General features: G+C 48.6%; 1 protein-coding gene across 8 annotated transcripts in view; it reads right to left on the bottom strand.

The window, feature by feature from the left end:
* Positions 1-20,488, bottom strand: part of PCSK5 (proprotein convertase subtilisin/kexin type 5) — a 461,238-nt gene that overhangs the window by 27,669 nt on the left and 413,081 nt on the right. For 7 of the 8 annotated variants that reach the window (XM_023243354.2, XM_045043151.1, XM_045043146.1 and 4 more), the window contains 7 exons: positions 20,172-20,308; positions 18,845-19,045; positions 14,807-14,884; positions 10,768-10,851; positions 9,543-9,738; positions 2,805-3,022; positions 1,522-1,758 (listed from right to left, as the gene is read on the bottom strand). In XM_023243354.2, the coding sequence (XP_023099122.2) occupies positions 1,522-1,758; positions 2,805-3,022; positions 9,543-9,738; positions 10,768-10,851; positions 14,807-14,884; positions 18,845-19,045; positions 20,172-20,308 (1,151 nt within the window). The remainder of the gene's footprint in view (positions 1-1,521; positions 1,759-2,804; positions 3,023-9,542; positions 9,739-10,767; positions 10,852-14,806; positions 14,885-18,844; positions 19,046-20,171; positions 20,309-20,488) is intronic. The other variant, XM_023243355.2, reaches the window with a different exon arrangement.

The raw sequence follows: 20,488 nt of genomic DNA, 5'->3' as shown, positions 1-20,488 counted from the left end.
GCACAGGCAAGGTGGCACCTCAGAACTTCGGCCGAGTGGCTAAACTGTCAAGGAAACGGACCCCCAGGCTCGCTCCCGCCCCGTCCTCTGCGCATTTCTGAGCCCGTGTTCTTTCAGGTTGACGCTAAACGGTGCCTTCCGTCAAACACACAAAAAAGCATACCCAGATCACAGAGCCAGAGCAGAAACTTCGGGAGCCAGCTCCATCTTCCTGTCCCATGCCATGCACAACGTTTGCCTGAGGGCGTTCTGGGTTTTTCCTGCCACGGGTGCTCGCCCTCAAGCCCCGGCTGTTGTTGAGACCCCCTCTGCCTATCTGGCCAGTGTTTGCTTGGTGGCAACACGGGGCAAAGTTCCAACCGGCTGCCTAGCTGGAATGAACCCTGGAACTCTGGAAAAGTTCACCCGGAATGATTCATTTGTTTGAGGATTCTAGTAACAGACACTTTATTTTATTTATCCTGCTCTGAGGCAAACAGTTTATACCCAGTTCAAACATAAGGAGGCACAAACAATAGCAGATCTCTACTTAAAAGTGCCGAGTAGGTGGTCCCAGGGAAGGAGCTACTGAAACGGATGAGTCAAGGAGGGAAATCTTAGGGAGGAACCGAGGAGGGAGATGAGAGGCGCCCAGAAAATTCTCTACGGCACAGCTTTCCTTATGCTGCTGTAAGCCTTCAGTGGCTTCAAGTTTTAAGAAAAAAACAAAACAAAAAAAACACCACTCATATGAGGTGCCCAAGTAGTTCAGTCGGTTAAGCATCCGACTTCGGCTCAGGTCGTGATCTCACAGTTCGTGAGTTCGAGCCCTGCATCTGGCTCGCATCTGTCAGCACAGAGCCTGCTTGCTTCGGATCCTCTGTCTCCCTGTCTGCACCCTCCCCCCCAGCTTTCTCTCTGTCTGTCTCTCTCTCACAAAAATAAATAAACGTTAAAAAAAAAAAAAAGCTTCCATTTTGGGTGACTTTCAAAGCCTTATCTCCGCTGGGAAGCTTCACAGAATTCTTTTTTTTTTTTTTTCTTTTTTAACGTTTATTTATTTTTGGGACAGAGAGAGACAGAGCATGAGCAGGGGAGGGGCAGAGAGAGGGAGACACAGAATCTGAAACAGGCTCCGGGCTCTGAGCCGTCAGCCCAGAGCCCGACGCGGGGCTTGAACTCACGGACCGCGAGATCGTGACCTGAGCCGAAGTCGGACGCTTCACCGACCGAGCCACCCAGGCACCCCACGAGAATTCTTTTTGATCAGCAGTTCGGAGCCACTGTTGTGACGAGGGTCAACCTGATTTATTATTAAGAAGAGTTAACATGGTCAAAGCTTGTGAACGATTCATTTAAAAGAAAGACCTAATAAATTAGAGCCGATTCAAAAGCTGCTTTCTGGAGCAGGAGGGAAACGGCTTGGGTGACGGCTCTGGGGCCGGAACCCTGCACACCCCAGCACCTGCCCTCTGCAGAAACCCACAGCTGAGTCAGGCGCCCCGGGGTGCAGCGCTTGGCCACGCCCCCGGAAGTCTTTACCTCTGCACTCCTTGGTCTCTTTCTCATAGTAAGTCCCTGCCGGACAGTCCTCCAAGCAGCGTCCATCATAGAGAACCGAGGATGACTCAGCACAGAGGTCACAGTCATCCGCTGAGGGGCCATCACACTCCAGACAGTCTTCGTGGCAGGGGACACACTGGCGTCTGTCTGCGTAGTAGCCGCGGGGACAGGACTGATGGCACATGTCCTTGTACAGGACGGACTCAGGCATACACTCTGGGGGGGAGGAGGAAACGGCAAGTTAGCCCTGGGGCACAGGAGAGAGGGATTCGTTCCTTCCACACTGACTCCGCCGTCCTGGGTGTTAACGTGTGTGCGTCCCAAGCCCACCCTGCCAGGGCGCATCCCCCACGTCTCCAAACTTTGGGAGAGAAGACCACATAGGGGGGCCTGAGGAGAAGGTGCAGGGTTTCCAGCCCGAAATGATCAGCCCCTCGGAGGTTCCAGAAAATCGCAGTGCTGTGGCGCAGACCCGCGGTGGCGGAGATGCTGGGGGTATCCTTTGAAAACCTGGAAGGCTGTAACGGATTTTTAAAGTTGTACTGAGCCCCTCGCACTCTGTTCGATCCCCAAGTGGTTAAGGAATTCTTGCGTTAGTTAATTTTTTTATTCACTGCTAGGGTAGATCAGTGAAATAGACGCGGTTACTCAGCGTGAGGAGGGCACTGTGGGTTTCTTTGATTTTGACTCATTCTCTTATTTGGGGGGAAACCAAGAAAACGCTTTCAATCGCGCCAAGAGAATCCTTTCGATAGAACCGTGCCAGTGAGATGAGTCTTACTCTGGAGAGGAAATCAAGACAGCCTTTCCTGGAGATAATTCCAGAGAAAGAATTCCTAGCCAGAGTGCTCTTCTGAGTCTTAACTGCTGCCTGAATTTTTCTTTCACGTCTTTTTTAAAGTTGCGATTCTCTGGCTACCTCTGTGTTTCATTAGTATCGGTCTGTCCTGTAAGATTTTGAGCTCGAGGAGGCAGGAACTTTGGGTTCTTATCTGTATCTCTAGCGCCTGGGATAGCTTGGCACACCCCCAGGGCTCAGTACACATGCAGAAAAGGGATTCTCGTCTGTCTTCACTTGCAGAATCCATAATGGAAAGGCTTTGTCTCACTCTCGATGTCCTCAGTGACGTGCACAGAGGTAGATCTATTCCAGTAAAGGTAAGGAGACTGGCTCCTTCTGCACGGACCTCCCCCCCAGTGCCCAGCGGGGGTGGCTGGGAGAGCCATATCCTCCCCTGGGATGCCCCCCCCCCCCCGGGTACCTTTGCATGTTTGCTCATGGATGCAGTCCTGACACATCTTGGGGCAAGGCTTGCACACCCCGTCCATGGCCACGTGCCTCTCGGGGCAGGTTTCCCGGCATGCTCCCTGGTCCAAGACGAAGCCTCCTTGGCAAGAACGGCAGCTGGTGGCATTTCCTTCACATGTTCTGCAGGGGGCGCTGCAGCGCCTACATGCGCGGTCTTCTGCGTAGAAGCCCCTGTGGGGAGGACAGAGCACAACTGGAGAAGCCTTCCCACTAGGGAAGTGAGCCACGCCTGGTGGCAGAGGGTTTGGGACTGAGCAAACCAGAGGCGCTGCTCGTGCCGTCGGGCAGGAGGAGTCCGTCAGCTTCCCGAGGGAGTGCGGGCAGAGATCAAATGTGGGAAGATCAAGTGAAAGTCCTAGGTACTATCCCTGCGAGTTTGGTTTGTTTGGAAACGACTTTTGTTCATTTGTATATAGTTTAGCCATCTTCTGATGTCCCCATTTTACTTCCTGATCTTTTTTTCTTTATTTTCTTTATTTAAGAGGTTCATTTATTTCTGAGAGAGAGCACGAGCCGGGGAGCACCACGGAGAGAGGGAGACAGGGAATATGCAGTGGGCTCGGTGCTGACAGCAACGTGCCCAGTGCAGGGCTCGAACTCACAAACTGTGAGATCGTGACTGATCATGACCTGAGCTGAAGTCGGGTTGCTCAACCGACCGAGCCACCCCGGTGCCCCATCATTTTTCTTTCTTTTTTTTTGAAATCAGAGTCTAGGGGCGCCTGGGTGGCGCAGTCGGTTAAGCGTCCGACTTCAGCCAGGTCACGATCTCGCGGTCCGTGAGTTCGAGCCCCGCGTCGGGCTCTGGACTGATGGCTCGGAGCCTGGAGCCTGTTTCCAATTCTGTGTCTCCCTCTCTCTCTGCCCCTCCCCCGTTCATGCTCTGTCTCTCTCTGTCCCAAAAATAAAATAAAAAAAAAAAAAAGTTGGAAAAAAAAAAAAAAAGAAATCAGAGTCTAATGTTCGAGGAGAAAACGTATTTATTCAACCCATTTTTTAATGAAGAATTTCAATTTAAGAGATTACTTACCTTGATACTTAATATGCAATGTTAATAGTTAAGTTAAACAACTGTTTTTAAAAGGCTCACAAGGCTTAAGGCCCTGTCAGACTGGAACCACTTTTGCTTCTGGCTGCTCTCAGCCAACCTCTGGGGGCTTCTGTGAAACACACACGTCTGGTCTTTGCACACAGCAGCAAACGTATTTGGAGTCGCTGTTACTGGAATGTATGTTTATCTGATTGGCTTTCTTCCAGGTGGAATCTGATGTCTGTATCTACGTTGTACACCTGCATGATGAAATTATCGTGCCATAGAAATCTCTCACTGCTCAGTGAGCACAGCAAATCTGAAAGCCTCAACCTTTTCAAATCTATTCGGAAGACGAGGGGAATAGAGGTCGTTTCTTTGACGAGAAAAGCTGAAGGCAAGAGCTGGAACTTGCAGAAGCAGGGAAATCATAAACCAGTCTAGAGAACGTGGGCTTCCGATGTCATAGGTACCTATTCCAGTTGTTTTCTGTGATTTGCATTCCGTTAGTCAGTTATCGCCGTGTAACAAAACACCCCAGAGCTCATCCCTTGTCCGTCTGTGGGGAGCCAGATTTAGGCTGAGCTTACGCTCAGAGAAGCTCGTGTCACTGTACTAGAAGAGCTCAGGCATGTGCTCCGGGGAAGGAGGCTTGGCCCCAAGGTGCGCACTAGGCCCAGGTCGTCTTCACGTCACTTTGTCCTCCCTGGCACAGGGACCTCGTGGGGCACATTCTTCTCTTAGTCACGGCAGAAGCGCGAGAGGGCAGGTTCATCCAGGCACACCCGTGGTAAGCCTCTGCTTGCCTTCTGCTAACATCCCGTTGGCTGAATCAACCCTGGCCAAAGTCAAGGGTCAGGGAAGTCCATTCTGTCTCCGTGGGAGTTGCTGCAGATTGACAAGCAGAGGACACGGATCCACGGAAGGGTGAAAAATTGCAGCAACTACTCAATATCCTAGAGTCACGTCTGAATCCGAATGCCAATCAGGGATCCTGCCGGCGTCTTTACTTGATGTCTTAATTAATTAAGGCATTTTACATCTATCTAATCGTTCTTTCGGCTCTCCCTTGGTATTTATTCAGTAAGCAAAAACGTATTGAATGTATCAGGAAGAAACAGGACAAAATAGGACAGGCGTGAATAAAACTCACGTACCTTATGTGGTTGCGAGAAAGAAAAATTGGAGGAGAAGCAGTTTAGTAGAAGAGGAAGAACTCAATAGAATCCAGATGAAAGCCAGGACCAGGCTTCCTTATGCACGAGTATCTTAGCTGTTTTGGTCCACAGTGGGGAAGAGTCAAAGCCAATGCAACTGTGTCCAGCCACGTCAGTCTCTTAAAAGTGAATTTGGCAGGACAGTGGGTAGAAATGTGTTACATGCCCAACAAGAGCTTGACTGAATTTGAGAAATTTGAAGGTAAGGAAATTAGTGCATTCTCAAGCATGTCACGTCTTCTACCTGAATGAGAGTTTCATGGGTTCATTGTTTTTGTGTACGTAGTGAGGGCTTTGGCCTCACCCAAAGAGAGGCCTGGCTTTTCTCCCCAGCTAACTTCTAAACTCTTGGAATTTCCCAAGGGGTGTGAATGTCTTTGTTATTCCTTGAGACCCAATGGACCACATTTGATCCTTTGAAGAAAGGAATGACTCAGGGTGGGGCCAGCCACACTCTGTAGTTTAGGAGGGGGACTGACTAAGGAGCCAGTCTTGTGCTTAGAGGTTGGAGGCTTTGGTTCGTGGGCTATCACTTGACCTCTGGGGGATTTTCAGCGCTCTGCCTGGCCAAGGTCCCTACCGAATTGTTTCTGGACACTGAACACGAGCGGCTCGAGTATAGAGTTTGAAAAGGTGCAGCACCAAGAACCTGTTCCAGATTCTTCTCCTAGGGGAGTCAGTGGATGTCCTATGAGATGCTAACGTAAAAGGAATGGATTCAGTCAAAAAAGAACACAAAATGTTAAGCAGGTCGGGTCAAGTTTGCGTCAAAATAATCACAAGAGTCTAAAACACGGAAGAATGAGGAGGAACAGAAAAACGTCCAAGGGATGGGATATGAGAAAGATTCAGATGGATGCTATTTCTTTGGGTGGCTCGGTCAATTAAGCATCTGACTCCAGCTCAGGTCATGCTCTCACAGTTTGTGAGTTTGAGCCCCGCATCAGGCTCTCTGCTGTCAGCACAGAGCCTGCTTGGGATCCTCTGTCCCCCTCTCTCTTTGCCCTGCCCCCCCCCCCCACGCTCGCTCGCTCTCTCTCAAAAATAAATATTAAAAAATTTTTTTAATTGGATATTATTTTTTTCAATATTTTGTTTAGTGATTCCTCACTAGCATAAAATTTTCTTCACTTCAAATGGTAAAAAGAAAGCACACACACACACACACACACACACACACACACACACACTATTGAAGATAACTGCTAACTGAAAAATACGTAAATCTCGGGAACTTGTTGGGAATCAGCCGGAAGGTTCTTCTGCAGAACCCCTTTGCTAAAAGCAGCCGTCTCTCCACAGACCTGCCCAGTACTTGGTCCTGCTGTGTTCTCCTCACCTTTACAAAACTTTTTTGTTGTTGTTGATGCTTTACTTCCGTGTTATTTTCATTTAAGAAGAAAAAGAATATCTCTTTGGAGAAGAAATGGCCATTTGTATTACATTGTTAATTTCAAAGTACTTTATATGGAGGTTGTTCGACCCAGATACATGTATGTCACAAGAGCTGTGTGGTTGTGGAGCTTTACCTGGTTTCTATGGACACCTGAGACAGTGACAGCCAGCGCTTGACGGAAGATTGTTTTCCTGCCATCAGAGTTTCAAATCATTCCTATTTGGTGAATTTGAGCACACTTTGTTTTTTTTGGTCGCCTTTTAAACAATCGCTGTAAATGATGTATGCTGCTACTCAGGCTTTCCTCTTTCATGAGCATATACCATATTTGAAAAAGTCGTGGCCACTACGGTTGACTTGTAAGTAATTCTGAATATTTGGCAGCCATTTCACTGCAGGTTGTAGTCCTGGTCTAAGTCTGACTGCTGTTGGAGGATGGGTTGCACCCATAAGGGTGTTTTCTCAGAAATAGCAACAAAGCCACCAAGCCAAGCTAGATATTATACGTTCCTCAGACTTTATCTTCCCTGTTGTTTTTTTTTTTTATAAACACAAGAATGGGGGGGTGGGGCTACTGGAAGGAACCCACCCTACTCAAAGCAGAGGGCACATGCTCACGGTTCTGTAGTCTACAGGACTTTTGGGCCATGTCGGTGGCTTCCCTACCGCTCAAAAAATACAGAATATCTTGGCTGCTGTGTATCTGCATGGTGTCCCATTGCTTCAAGGAGCAGCTCGATCCTGGTTTGGGGTAGCGTTGAGCCACCAGCTCACTGGAGGGAGGCCAAACACTGCTCCTCCTTCTTCGCTTTACTGCATTATCAATTCCCGTAACGTTCAAAGAATCCAAGATGGAGTTGGCAAAGGGTGGGAATGATTAAATAAGTAAGGTGACGATAACAGCAGTCAGTTGAGTCCCACCATGGTAGAGGTTAACGAAGAGTCAGTGATGGACTTTGGGAAGTAGGTTACGGGGCTTCACCTTCGTTTTTCTCTCGTGTCTTGGCTAGCTTTGCTGAGGCTGGAGTGTGGTTGTTGAAGCGGCTGGGCTGGGAGTTTTCTGACTCTCTCTTGCATCATCCTTCCATCTCTCCCCGGCTGACGGTTTCCTTCCCTTCCCCTACTGTCTGCCTGACAAAATGCTTTAAGAGCTATTCACTCTTAAGCCTCTTCTCAAATACCCGGCTGGAGAGGAGCCTTGAAAATACGCCAAGTAAAGGAAACCGGCCCGAAAGATCACATTTTGTAGGGTTCTATTTTTGTGAAATATCAAGGAAAAGGCAAATCTATTGAGACAGAAGGTAAATTAGTGGTTGTTTAGGGATGGGGGAAATTCGGAGTTTCTCTTTTGGGGTGATGAAAGTATTTTAAAATGGATCGTGGTGACGATTACACAACTCCGGCAATAGCCCAAAAGCCATTGAATTGTACGCTTGGCATGAAGGAGTTGCGTGGTGTTAAATTATACGTAAGCTGTTCTTTAAAAAAAGAAACCCCAGTTAGATGAGAAGGTGGCATTGTGTGATGACTAAGCACATACATTTAAGTGCTAGAGAGATTTAGGGTAAAATCCTCGCCATACCAGGGATTAGCTCTGTGATCCTGGCATGCTACCTCGTTCTTGAAACAGCAGAAAAGAAGATTCTTGCGAGGATTAGTGAGGTCATACATTGGAAGCCCTTAGCACGGTGTCGGGACATCACAAGACTCGACAAGTAGCTGTTTTTACGTGGTTTCCTTTCCCTGGGAATGTCTTCGCCTTTTTGTGTATTTGGGCCCTGAGAAGGATGACACTCGTGGATATAAACCTCCCCTACTGGATTGTAAGCCTTTTGCAGGCTCAGACTTCCTTCTGTTGCTCATACCTTAGCTTCCAATAGCGATTCTCAACACCTAGTAGGTGCTAAATATTTATCGGCAGAATTGAATTGAATGTGTTTAGCTTCTCTGCTAGATTGGGAGCTCCTGGAGTACCGTGACTTATGACTGTACCTCCAGGCTCTGTCTCGGTAGTGGATACAGATACTAATGCTCTCTCTCTCTCCACTACTGAGATAGATCTTGTGGATCTGTCATCGAGTTCTTTTGAATCAGTGAGCAAATGAAATTTCGAATTCCTCACAACAGATTCTGTCGGTCACGTCCCCAAACTTTTCTCGTGTCTTCCTCTTTCCAGTCTGCCTGGCTGTCAGGGTTCTGATTTTATGGGGGTATCCAGGGGTGAACCGTGTTTAGCCTAAACCGATCCTTCTGTGTCCATCCCTCTTGACCGAGATCGGTTTCGGAAATGCAAGTGATGCCTTCTGGCTAATGAGATGTGAAGGGGCTCCGGGGAGGACAGGCTAAGCGTGATCCAAGAGCAAAATGTAAAGGTTGTGGGTTTTCAATGAAGCGTTGGCCACTCATGTAACCAACGCTGGATTTCTAAACTCCTTGTTACGTGACAAAATCTACCCCATTTTGTCTCAGGATGGACACTTTTACTTAGGATTCTACCTAGGATTTCTGTTGTTCGTCATTGTAAGTTTCCTGATATACTTTTCCATTTGATGTTTTCCGCTTCCCTGTTAAATCCTGGAGGTAGAGCCACTGATGGGAAGAGAGAAGGAATTAGAAACCAGGGGACCGAGGGAACCATGAGGAATCAATAAATAATTAACCAGGTATTATTCTATATTTATGATGTAGACCTCCTACCTCACCTACTATAAACATTTCAGAAGAAGAGATTCATTCATGTGTTCACAGCCCATCATGGTCTGACTCTTGTGATGGGAAAAAAGCAACTAGAGACAAGGTGGAAAAAGAATGTATTTTTGCAAGAGTGAAAATGTGTGTATGTAGCAGTCACAAGGGCGAAGCATGCATCTGGCCTTCTGTATGTTTTGGCTGCTGCAGCCAACAGTGATGTCAGAGTCGCGAGGGAACACTTTCGGCGGCTCTGTGACCAGGAACACGGGACAGGGCTTCTTTGGTACGAGAAGCGATTGTCCTCCGGGTACAGGAGGATGAACCAGACCCGGACGTGAAAGGAAGAGGGACACTTACTCAGGACATCTGGTGTAGCACCTGCCTTCATGGAGGAAGAGAGGGAAGTCTGGCCGAGTCTGGCACTTTCTGCAAAGATTGGCTCCAGAGCAGGAGGCACAGTCCTCTGGACAGTTTTCGCAGCTACCACTCGTCACCGAGGGCCATGTGCCTTCAGGACACGAGGAGACACAGGCCTGGGCCAACAGATACGTGCCTAGAAGCGCAGGGAAGAAGGCAGATCAGACGGTCATCATGTGTCTGGTCCAACAGCACACACATCCATGAAGTAATTATTAACTAATTAATTAATTTAAATGTTTGTTTTCGAGAGAGCATGAGCAGGGAGGGGCAGAGAGAGACAGGGAGAGAGAATCTCAAGCAGGCTCCATGCTGTCAGCACAGAGCCTGACACGGGGCTCGAACTCACCAACTGTGAGATCACGACCTGAGCTGAAACCAAGAGTTGGACACGTATGTGACTGAGCCACCCAGGCACCCCATGGCTAATGAACTTTAAAGAGTAATGGAACTTCTAGGGCCCCCTGGGTGGCCGAGTCGGTTAAGCATCCGACTTTGGCTCGGGTCATGATCTCATGGTTTGTGAGTTCGAGTCCCTTGTCAGACTCTGCTGTCAGTGCAGAGCCTGCTTTGGATCCTCTGTCTCCCTCTTTCTCTGCCTTTACCCCGTTGGTGCTCTCTCTCTCTCTCTCTCTCTCTCACTCAAAAATAAAAAAAACACTAAACAAAAGGGGGGGGGGAGTAATGGAACTTTTAGAAATGCCATGTACCCAGATACCCTAACAAATTCTGTGGCAAAATCAACAGATAGCCTCATCATGCCTTTGGATAAGAACCTTTTCTTTTCTTTTCTTTCCTTTCCTTTCCTTTCCTTTCCTTTCCTTTCCTTTCCTTTCCTTTCCTCTTTCTTTTTCCTTTGAAAGCTAGCTTTTTTTTTTTTATATAAAGATTTCATTTTTCAGTAATCTCTACACCCAACGTGGGCCTCGAACTTACCACCCCAAGATCAAGAGTTCCATGCTCTACTGACTGAGCCAGCCAGGTGCCTCTGAGAGCAAGTTTTTACAAGAGGTCACTGTTTGGGTCCCTGCATTCCCTGTGATAGGAATAATGAGGAGACTAGATCGAGTCCTGCAAACCTTTTACGTAAAGATGCCGATACCTGTACGTAAGGGACAGCAAATTGGCTCGGCCCCTTCCGCCCCTTGTCACCCTCCACACTGACCTTTTGGACACGAAGTGCACAGGGTCGCAGATTCATTGCAGGTTTCACAAGAAGGATGACAAGGCTGGTGTCCTCTCAAAATGTCTGTGTGGGGACAGAAACCAGACGTCAGTGTCCTATGAACAGGCATTATTACAGTGTGGGGAGGGGTCTTGGGGGGTAATTTCCTCCGCCTTCCTGCCCGAATAGAATCCCTTCAAGTTTACATTGGCTAAACACTGGTACCCCCTCGTTGCCTACATGGTGGGCTTTATTCATCTATTTTTCCTCTTCCTTCTCCGCTGACCATTGATTATCAAAACATGCTTTGCAAATCCACCGACAGAATAACCTTCGACCCAAAAGGGATGTTTGAACTGACAACAGGTTCCTTCCTTCGTCTGTCAGCCGTCTGTGGGGGTATTGCTTGTGTGTATGCGCACATAAAGAGTTTTCTGGTTAAAGGTCATCCCTTCTTTCCCCAAGATTCTTGGATGGCCGTTTCTCTTCAGTCTAAGAGGATAACTGAGAATTCATCGCGCCTTTCGTGGAGGAACTTTTGTCCTTTTCTTTCTTTCTTTTTTTGTTCTTTGGAACCAGGTCTCATGGTCGGGCAATGCTTGGTCTCTGTGATCTTCAGAGTAGCCATTTGTGGGAAGCAAACCTAACTCTGCGTCCTCTCAAATCATCGTTAAACATTCACACGATGGAGCCACCGTCGAGCTTTCTGGTTGGTCAGGTGATCAGCAGACCACCCGAGGTCAACCCACCATTAACCTGGGAAACATTCGAGGTGTTCCTCTCTCCCTTTCCCTCCAAGAGCATTTGCCGGCCAGGCTTTTCCAGGATGTCAGCAAGTCCACGGGACAGTTTCAGCGACCTGCAGAATAGCCTTAGCGACATCACTGAATCGGTGCAGGAGATCTTGACGGAGTCTCAAGCCTGGCTTGGGGATCAGCATGAGTCCCACAGCGGGGAGCAATTAGAAAAGGAAGTTCTGGCTCAGGATGTGTGATCCGAATGAGTCTGACCCTCAGTCAGCGATTGTTGGCATCTTCCCATTCGCATCCCTTCCCGCCCTCCCTCCCCCGCGTCCTGCGGCTTCTCTTCCCGAGGGTCAGTCTGCCATAGTTGGTTCTGTAGTGACACCTGCCTCCAGAGCCCAGCTGTGCCACTTACGGAGGGTAACCATGGATACGGCAATGAAACTTGAAGAGTCCTACTTTCCATGTCTCTGGGATGAAAAAGCAAATGGTCCTTCCCTTATAGGACCGTCGCGAAGACGGAATGAAACCGTGTGTGTGATGCGGGTGCAGAGTGGCTCAGTAAACGGTAGTCCCTTCTGCTTCCTTCCTCCCCGTTTCCTCCTTTGTTACCATTCCACCCCGGGTCCCCGCCTTTGGCTCGATTTCTCTCTCTCTCTCTCTCTCTCTTCTGTTCCGTACCTGGAGTGGCCCTGGGAGGCATTGCGGGCTTTCTATGAAGGAGCTACGGTGGATCAGCCGCTGAGACTTGCTCCGGAGGAAACCAGGTTCAGAGGTGGGTAGATAGACATCGGTGCGGATGTAGATGTAGATGTGCGGCCGGAAATGATCATCCTGCTGTGCTAAGTGGTAGTTTTTGTCCCAGTTTGGGGAGAGCAATACGCCCTCGTTTTTCAGGAGACTGACTGGTGTAGTCTCCCTCGGGGGAGCTGCTCAGAGCTCAGTTAGCCTGGTGCAGAGCGAATGCCCATCCTGGGCTTCTCCCGCCGGTGGTCCTCCTGCCCTCCTGCCCCTCGGCAGGACCGGGGGTTTCCCTGAAGGCCTTTTTAACCTGACGGTATCACTTCACCCAAAAGAGAAGGCAGCGCAGATGAGCAACGATTCTGTTGCCGACAGCAGTCCTCACGAGTCGCCAGGGAAATGCAGATCGTGGAGGAAAGGGAGCCCTTGTGCGCCACTGGTGGGAACGGGAATGGGCACAGCCACTGGGGACAACGGTGTGGAGGGGCCTCAGAAGATTAAAAATGGAACCACCATGTGATCCGGCCGTTCCACTTCTGGAGGAAATGAAATCACCATCTTGAAGAGATACCCGCCTGCCGGCGTTCCCTGCTGCGTCGTTTGCAACGGCCAAGACATGGCAGCCACCGAAGTGTCCATCGATGGATGAATGGATAAAGGAGTTGTGGGGTATTCATGCAATTAGAAAATTATTCACCCATAGAAGGAAGGAAATCCTGCCATTTGGGACAAATGGATGAATGAACCTTGAGCAGTATGCTAAATGAAATATGTCAGAGAGAGAGAGAGAGAGAAACACTGTATGATCTCACTTATACGTGGAATCTAGAAAGGAGCCAAACTCCTAGAGTACATTGGTGGTTTCCAGCATCAGGAGCGCAGCTGGGGAGAAGGGGTGAAGGGGACCAAAGGCACAAACTTGTGGTTATAAGATGAATTCGTTCTGGGGATGTCATGTGCGGCATGGTGACTATGGCTAGTCCTGCACTGTGCACATGAAAGCTGCTAAGAGACTAGGTTTTCACACACACACACACACACACACACACACACACACACAGGAAAGGTAACAATGGAAATGGTAGATGTATTACCCTCATTGTGGTAATTATTTTGCAGCGCATATGTATATCAAAGCATCACATCATACGTGGTAAGCCTTAAGCCTGCATAGGGTTGTATGTCAGATTTCAATAAAACAGAAAAAAAGATACTTAATGGCCGAGGGCAGTTCTTGAAATAATAGCGAAAAAAGCTTTTTGAGACAGCATCGAAACCTTTAATATTATTATGTCTAGATCAGGGGTTGAATCCCCCCCCCCCCCACGAGTTGAATTTTTGATTTTATTGTTTTTATACTATTGTTTTAATTTGCAAAGATATGAGTTTTAAAGAACTTTCCCACTGTTCTGTAAGCTAGAATGTATCTATCTACACATACGTATGTATTTATAATTACAACTATCTCACATTTGGGCAGGTTGTCATAGGCTTGAATACATTTCTGTAATGTCAGGAAATGGCCACGAGAGGGTGCTCTATACACACAGTTAACAGCATTAACTGTGGGCAACCAAGCGTCATTCCCAGACACTGCTCTTTTGTATCAAAGGTTAGTGACTTAATCACAAGTAAATTTTGACCTTGATCGTAGTTTTTCCTTTTTTTTTCACTCAAGAAATTCTGGACTGGACAAGACCTCAAAAGAAAAAAAAAAATTCTCCTTGACCAGGGAAATGCTGTGGTCTGTCCTTGAGAAATGAGTGTAGCTAAGCCATATAAAACAGAAGTTTTATTTGCTTTTTTAATTTTTAAATAAGCAACATTCAGAAAGTTTAAAAAAAAAAAGCAAAGAGAGGCAGAGGGAATCCCGAGCAGACCCCACACTGCCAGCACAGAGCCCAACATGGGGCTCGATCTCGAGAACTGTGAGATCATGACCTGAGCCGAAACCAAAGCTGGGATGCTTAAACGACTGAGCCACCCAGTCGCCCCTCTCTCCACCCTTTTTATGCAAACTATCTATTCACACTGTTTATCACATTTTTGGATAATACTGTATTTTGGGGACCATTCTCTATCGGTACATGAAGAACCCCCTCATTCTTGTTTATGCCTCGACAGTATTCCATTGCACGGGTGAATCATAGTTCATTTTTCCAATTGGTAACCACTGGTGACCGTTTAGTTCTTTTCCAGTCCCTGCTATTTCAAGTCATACTACGGTGACTGGGAAGGCAAAAGGTGCTTTTTTTCTTAAGCCCATTCTTACAGATTTGCGAGGACAGGGGCTTCTCTTGATAGCGTCTCCCAGACAGAACCACTCAGCACATCAGGAACACCCTTATGTGTTCCAGAACACTCTCCTGCTGAGTTTCCTCCCCGTCTTTGGCCTTCGAGCACCTACGTTGTGGTCACCACCTCTTTCTGGTTTTTGTCTTGTGACTTCTGCACCCCCATCTGCTCCTGGTAGCCCAGCGTCTCGGGTTGGTTTCTAAATCACAGAGGCTCCTTGCTTCATTGTGATTGTCGTCTCCTCCCTATTTCCCTGTTACCTCTTTTGATTGGAAACTTCCGCCGTCGTTTCTGTGGCCAGGTCTTCACCAAAGATGGGTTTGCAGTGGGTGCAGGTTCTTTTTTATTTAAAACAAAAAAAAAAAGTTTTTTTTTTTAATACAAAAAAGATAAGAGAAGTCCTGCCCATCATCTCCCCACCCAGAAATGCCTGCAGCATCAACTTTAGCACATAGATGTCCCGTCTTTACATTGAACGTGTGAGTATAATTACATATGTTTGCGTAATCATTTACATCTGTGACTGATGATACTGACTCTCCATTTTATATTTAATAGTATAACTTTTATAGGCCTTTCTATTAAAATTCTTTGAACACACTATTTTTAAAGGTTTGTGCGTTTGCATGAACCATAAGTCACTTAATTTTTTTCTTTCGTTACATGTTTAGATTACCCCGTCCCTCCCCCCTCTTTTTTTGGTTCTAAATACAGCTGTCATTGACATCTTTATACACCTTATTAGTTAAGTCCGGACTCTGCTTGGCTCTTAGACGTCCCAAGCTGAGCATTATTTGGTACCTTCTTTCTGGGACTGTTTTTCCCAGAACTGTATTACTCTTTAGGTCTCCAAAGTTACTTGCTTTCATGACGTAGGAAGACTGTTTAGATAGTGAACTAGTATTTCCTGCGTTAAGACCAGAATCAGGTTACAGGGTTGGATGGTAGTTTAACTTTTATTGTGTCATAGTCCGTCCTGGGAGCTCTATGTGTGTTCTCATTTAATTCTCAAAATGAACTTGCCTGAGGTAGTTCCACGTTCTTATTTTATTTCATTTATATGCTTTACTTTTTTTCTTAAAGTTTACTTATTTTTTGGGGGGGGGGGTGGAGGGCATGGAGAGGAGGAGAGTATGAGTAGGGGAGGGACAGAGAGAGAGAAACCCACGCAGGCTCCTCGCTGTCAGCTAAGAGCCCGACGTGGGGCTCGATCCCATGAACCGAAAGATCATGACCCTCACTTCTAAGTGAGACAACTATATATACCTAGAAAGTCCTTCTAAAAGTTAGATTTTCGGGGCATCTTTAAAGCTCTCTACAACTGAGTTACAGGTAGGCGACGTATCTCCACGCTATTGAGATTTATTTTTTACGTATGGCTCTCAGTGTTTATGACTGACTGTGGGATTCAGGCTTCCTCAGGGCATCGGAATTAAGATCCAAAGACAGGCTAGTGAGAAATTGTTAGGATGTGGTCAAAGATAAAAAGTTAATTCACTGTGTCTGTGCTTTGTAGATTAAACCATCATCAGAAGATGTAATTAGAGCCTGCTACAAACACGGTTTTAATCGATGATGGAATTAGGTGGGTAGGGGAAATGTGCAGGAATTACTCTTAGGACTTTCCGGCACTCCCAGGGGGAAAACCGCCTAAGAAAATCCGAATGATTTAACAGCAATAGAATAAGCTGTTTCCATTCCCAACAACGGTTTCAGGAAACCAACCGAAGCCGTGGCCTGCCACGCCTGAATGTTTGCCCCAGTGGTAGGTCTGTGATGCCTGAGTCACTGGTGAAGCCATCGGCAGCCTATTTAATGTCGGTTCTGCTGCTGCTGTGGAAGGGACGCTGAACTAAGTGGCCTCCACGATACGTCAGTCACTGGGACGGGGGATCTGGTGGCGATCTCTACTTTTGTGCGAGGGATTCTTGGCAGGAAGAACAGAGTTGAGTGGCCATCTTTGGCCATTACTTAGTCTCGGCTGGAGGATTTGCCAGGCAGGGTCCAACGTGTGGGGAGATCTCCGTCCTTGGCCTAGGGTAGGAAGTATTCCCACCGGCTGCGTCATGAACAAAGAATGATGGCCTCCCACCGTGGCCACTCTCGTTGTGAGTGGCCACCTTATGAAAAGAGGAGTTCCGTGAACTCCGGTTGGATTTTTATTGCACGGGATCTTCTCCAACACGTGCTGGTGTAGACAGCGCGGGCAGTGGTAGTCTTTGGATGCAAACGTGATCTCACCGTTGCCGCGGAAGTCGTGCGGGTGAAGGCACGGACTGAAGTTAGTCCCATTTTCCTTTCCCTGCCTGGATCTGAGCTGTGTTTCAAACGGCGACGGCACCTTGCTGATACCACCTGGGCAGCTGTATTCCTTTACGGCCGATCTGTAATTTGCCCGGGCTCCCTCAGGAGTCGACCCCGGATGACTGCAATCTGCTTTGCATCATCTTAAAGGGGTGGCTAATTAGTGGCTGTTTTCTGGAACCCTCTGCTCTCCGATTACACTCTCAACTTTGTTTTTTTGAGAGTTAGAAGTCAGGGGGAAAGATTGTTGGCATTGGCTCAAGTGCTCCCGGGTCTCGATGGGGCACATTTCCCACTTCCTGTCCACTCCGGGGGGTCTAAACCGTGCTGGGGAAGCGGAGCTTCAGCCGCACCGTGCTCCGAAAAGACGCGTCTTTTTTTCCCCCTCTGTTAACAGTCTGCCTGTCTTCTTTCCTAGATCGTAGAGAAGGGCAGCCATGCCATTGACTTTACTGCTTTGGTCCAGCCGTGAGAAACCTTTTCATCTGCTTCCCCGATCCCTTAGTAGTGCTAAGTCCCCAAATGGACTAATGCCTTCCTGTCTTCAAAAACACTATATTTTTGATAGTAGAAAATGCAGAGGGGTGGGTGTGGTGCTCCAACGGAGGGGAACAGTCCAGGCCTGATTTCTGCTTGCGAAGCGCGTAGTCCGGTTGAAAGGGACATGTAATCATTTGGGGAATCAAGTCTGCTCTGACTCTTGGCTCCCTGGACCTTTTCATCATCTGGATGCCAGATAAAATACAGATGTTCTGAGCTAGAAACACAGCACCAGACTATTTCCCTCTTGGCTCGCGCTGCCTCTTAAATGCCTGAATGCCAGACAAACTCGTTTTCAGCGTTTTTGGTCCAGCTATAATTCACGGAAGATCTCCCAATCTGGATTGAATGATTTTCTTCCCGGCTACGTCTCTGAAATTGGCCCGTGTTCTCGGGGGCCTTTGGCGGCTGGGTTTGCGATGATCTCCGGGCTGCTTTTCCTGTAAGTCACATTGGTGGCACTCTCGTGGTGGACAGTGGCCCTGGATGTCCCTCCTCTGGAACCCAGCAAGAGCCTTTCTCCGGCCCCGGATCGATCCCTCTCCCCAGCCCTTAGAAGACTCATCCTCGGCGGACCTCCCTTCGGCGCCCATGGCTTCTGCACCGAAATGACCTTTTCAACAAATCCTCGCCTTGAAATCAAACTGAGAGCGTCTCTGCATAGAATGTGAGTCAGATTTTTTTTTTTTTCCCAGCAGGATGAGGGCTTTGTTTTTTAACCACCACAGACACCGAGAGGTCATCGAAGTTTGCGGCTACCTTGCAAGGAAGCCCGTGGCTCCAGGGTGAGGAGGCCGGTTCCGAGGACGCGGGTAGGAATGAACACACACAGGCCTTCGCTGTTGGATCACAAGCTCCCGCATCTTCCCTCCTGCCCCCATCAAGATGCCCAGTTTCCCCATCTGCAACCGGAGCGGGTGGGGGTGGCGGGGCTTTGAAAAGGCAAGCTTGAATGATGGTAAGTTCTGATCAAGCGGCCGGAAGGATCAGCTGACCCAGCTTTAGCTCCGGTACTTGCGAGAGGTTCTTCCTTGTCCAACCGAAGACGCCCACCCTTACCGGCCGTTGCCCTTTACCGTGACAAGGAGATACACGGACGTGACAGAAGCCACTCTGAAATCTTGGAGACAGTGGTCGCTGGGCGATTGCCCTACACGACTCTCTTACGAGCTCTGCCGTCCCCTCCGCGGGGATAGAAACCCGGTGGCCACGCCACCCGTGAGCCGCCCTCTGGGTTTCTCTCCAGGACAGATGCCCACCGACCACAGCCTCCTCCCCTCTCCCCACCCTGGGAGCATCAGAGCCCGCGGGAACGGCCCAGACTAGACGCCCACTCCCAGCTTTTGTTCCCTGCCCAGCCTGCATCTCTGGGACATCCCGAAGGCGAGGGTTAAAGAGGGAGGGAGGCAGAGAAGGCGGCCAGGCACCTGCTTTCTCTCTCGGGAGGCACATACCGTTCCAGAATTCGCCTTCCACCGGGGTCCGTGCGGGACCCACACACGTCCCCTGCCGCAGCTGCAGTCCTTCTCGGCACGTGCGACACTGCTGGTGGCCAAAGCCAGTGCAGGTTTCACAGGCCCGGTGGCAGGGCTCACATTCTCCCGTCTCCGGGTCGCCGTAGAAGCCGGGGCCACATTTGCGCACACAGGTGCCGCCTACGTGAGAATGCAGAGAGGGGGCCTGAAGGTGGGTCCCTGGCTGGCTTGGCTTGGTTCTCTGTGCAAGGCCAAGTTCCAAACAGGCCGAGGGGCGTCTCGGGAACACTTTTGTTGGAGTTTGTTTGTCAACTTCTTTAAAAAAAATTTTTTAAATGCTTGTTTGGTTTTGAAAGAGAGAGAGAGACAGAGACAGAGACAGAGATGGCATGAGCGGAGGAGGGGCAGAGAGAGAGGGAGACCCAGAATCTGAAGCAGGCTCCAGGCTCCGAGCTGTCAGCACAGAGCCCGACGCAGGGCTCGAACTCACCAACTGCGAGATTATGACCTGAGCCGAAGTCGGACGCTTCACTGAGCCACCCAGGCGCCCCACCTTTTCCTTTTAAACTTTTGTGGGTTTTTTTTTTTTTTAGTTTTTTTAATGTGTATTTATTTTTGAGTTCGTTTTTTTAAGAAACCAAGCTGGAGTAAGCTTATTTCAACCAAGGAACGGGTCTTAAATCCAACATTTAAAGTCCGCCTTTAGTGGGGAATTTAAATTGGTTATTAGCTCAAGGGGTTAAGAGCCTAGCCAATTCTCAGGGCCCTGAACAAATAAAATAGTGTCCATATAGAACCACTGGAGATCTGGGTGGGCTGTCTGCCCCTCTCTCTCTCTCTCCCACAAACATTCGAGAGCACTGGACCATTAGTTCTTGGACTGCAAGACTCGTAGTGTATTTCTTTCCTAACCATCCAGAACTGACCAGAGGATCTTGTTTACCTGTTACAGTGCTTAGGAAGAGTCATGGTTCTGGATATTTCAGGTGACTCCTCTCAAGGCCTTTATCTTCGGTGTTCCTGCCCCCCCTCCCGCCCCCCCCGCCCCCACCCCCCCCCCCCGCCCCCTTCACTCTTGTTTCCATCAGCTCGGAGATGTTTGCAATTAATTAGTGAAATAGGAACTCCGCTACAGTAATAGAAGCAGAAAGAAGTAGTCTGGGCTAATGCTTACTCTGAAACCAAATTACAGTCCGTCCCCGGACGAGAGGCGCAAGACTCAGACCGATCAGGCGGGTGCCCTCCTGTCCGGGTGAGGCCCCGGAGCCTTTGTTCTTCCTCTGCACCCTGCCGTTGTCACACTTACCCAGGAGAAAGAAGCCCTCTTCACACGAGTAGCACTCCTGCTGGTCACAGTTGCTGCAGTTCGTGTCACACGGTTTGCATTCAGATCCTTCGCCGTAGGTCCTCTCGGGACACGTTTTATGACAGTGGTGCTGAAACCTACGGGGAGGAGATGGGGTTTCTTCCGTGAGCCACGTTGGCGTGTTTCTCTTAACCACCAGAATTCAGTGTCCTCACATATGTACGCTCATCGTGTTTTAATAGGTATAGATACGTGGGTTTCAAGGGCAAAAACCTTCTCTTGGTCTATGTGCTCAACAAACAAGGTTGATCTGGACC

The sequence above is a fragment of the Felis catus genome, chromosome D4 (genome assembly GCF_018350175.1).
Source record: "Felis catus isolate Fca126 chromosome D4, F.catus_Fca126_mat1.0, whole genome shotgun sequence".
NCBI classification, from domain to species: Eukaryota; Metazoa; Chordata; class Mammalia; order Carnivora; family Felidae; genus Felis; species Felis catus.
This window is presented reverse-complemented; position numbering and strand designations above follow the sequence as displayed.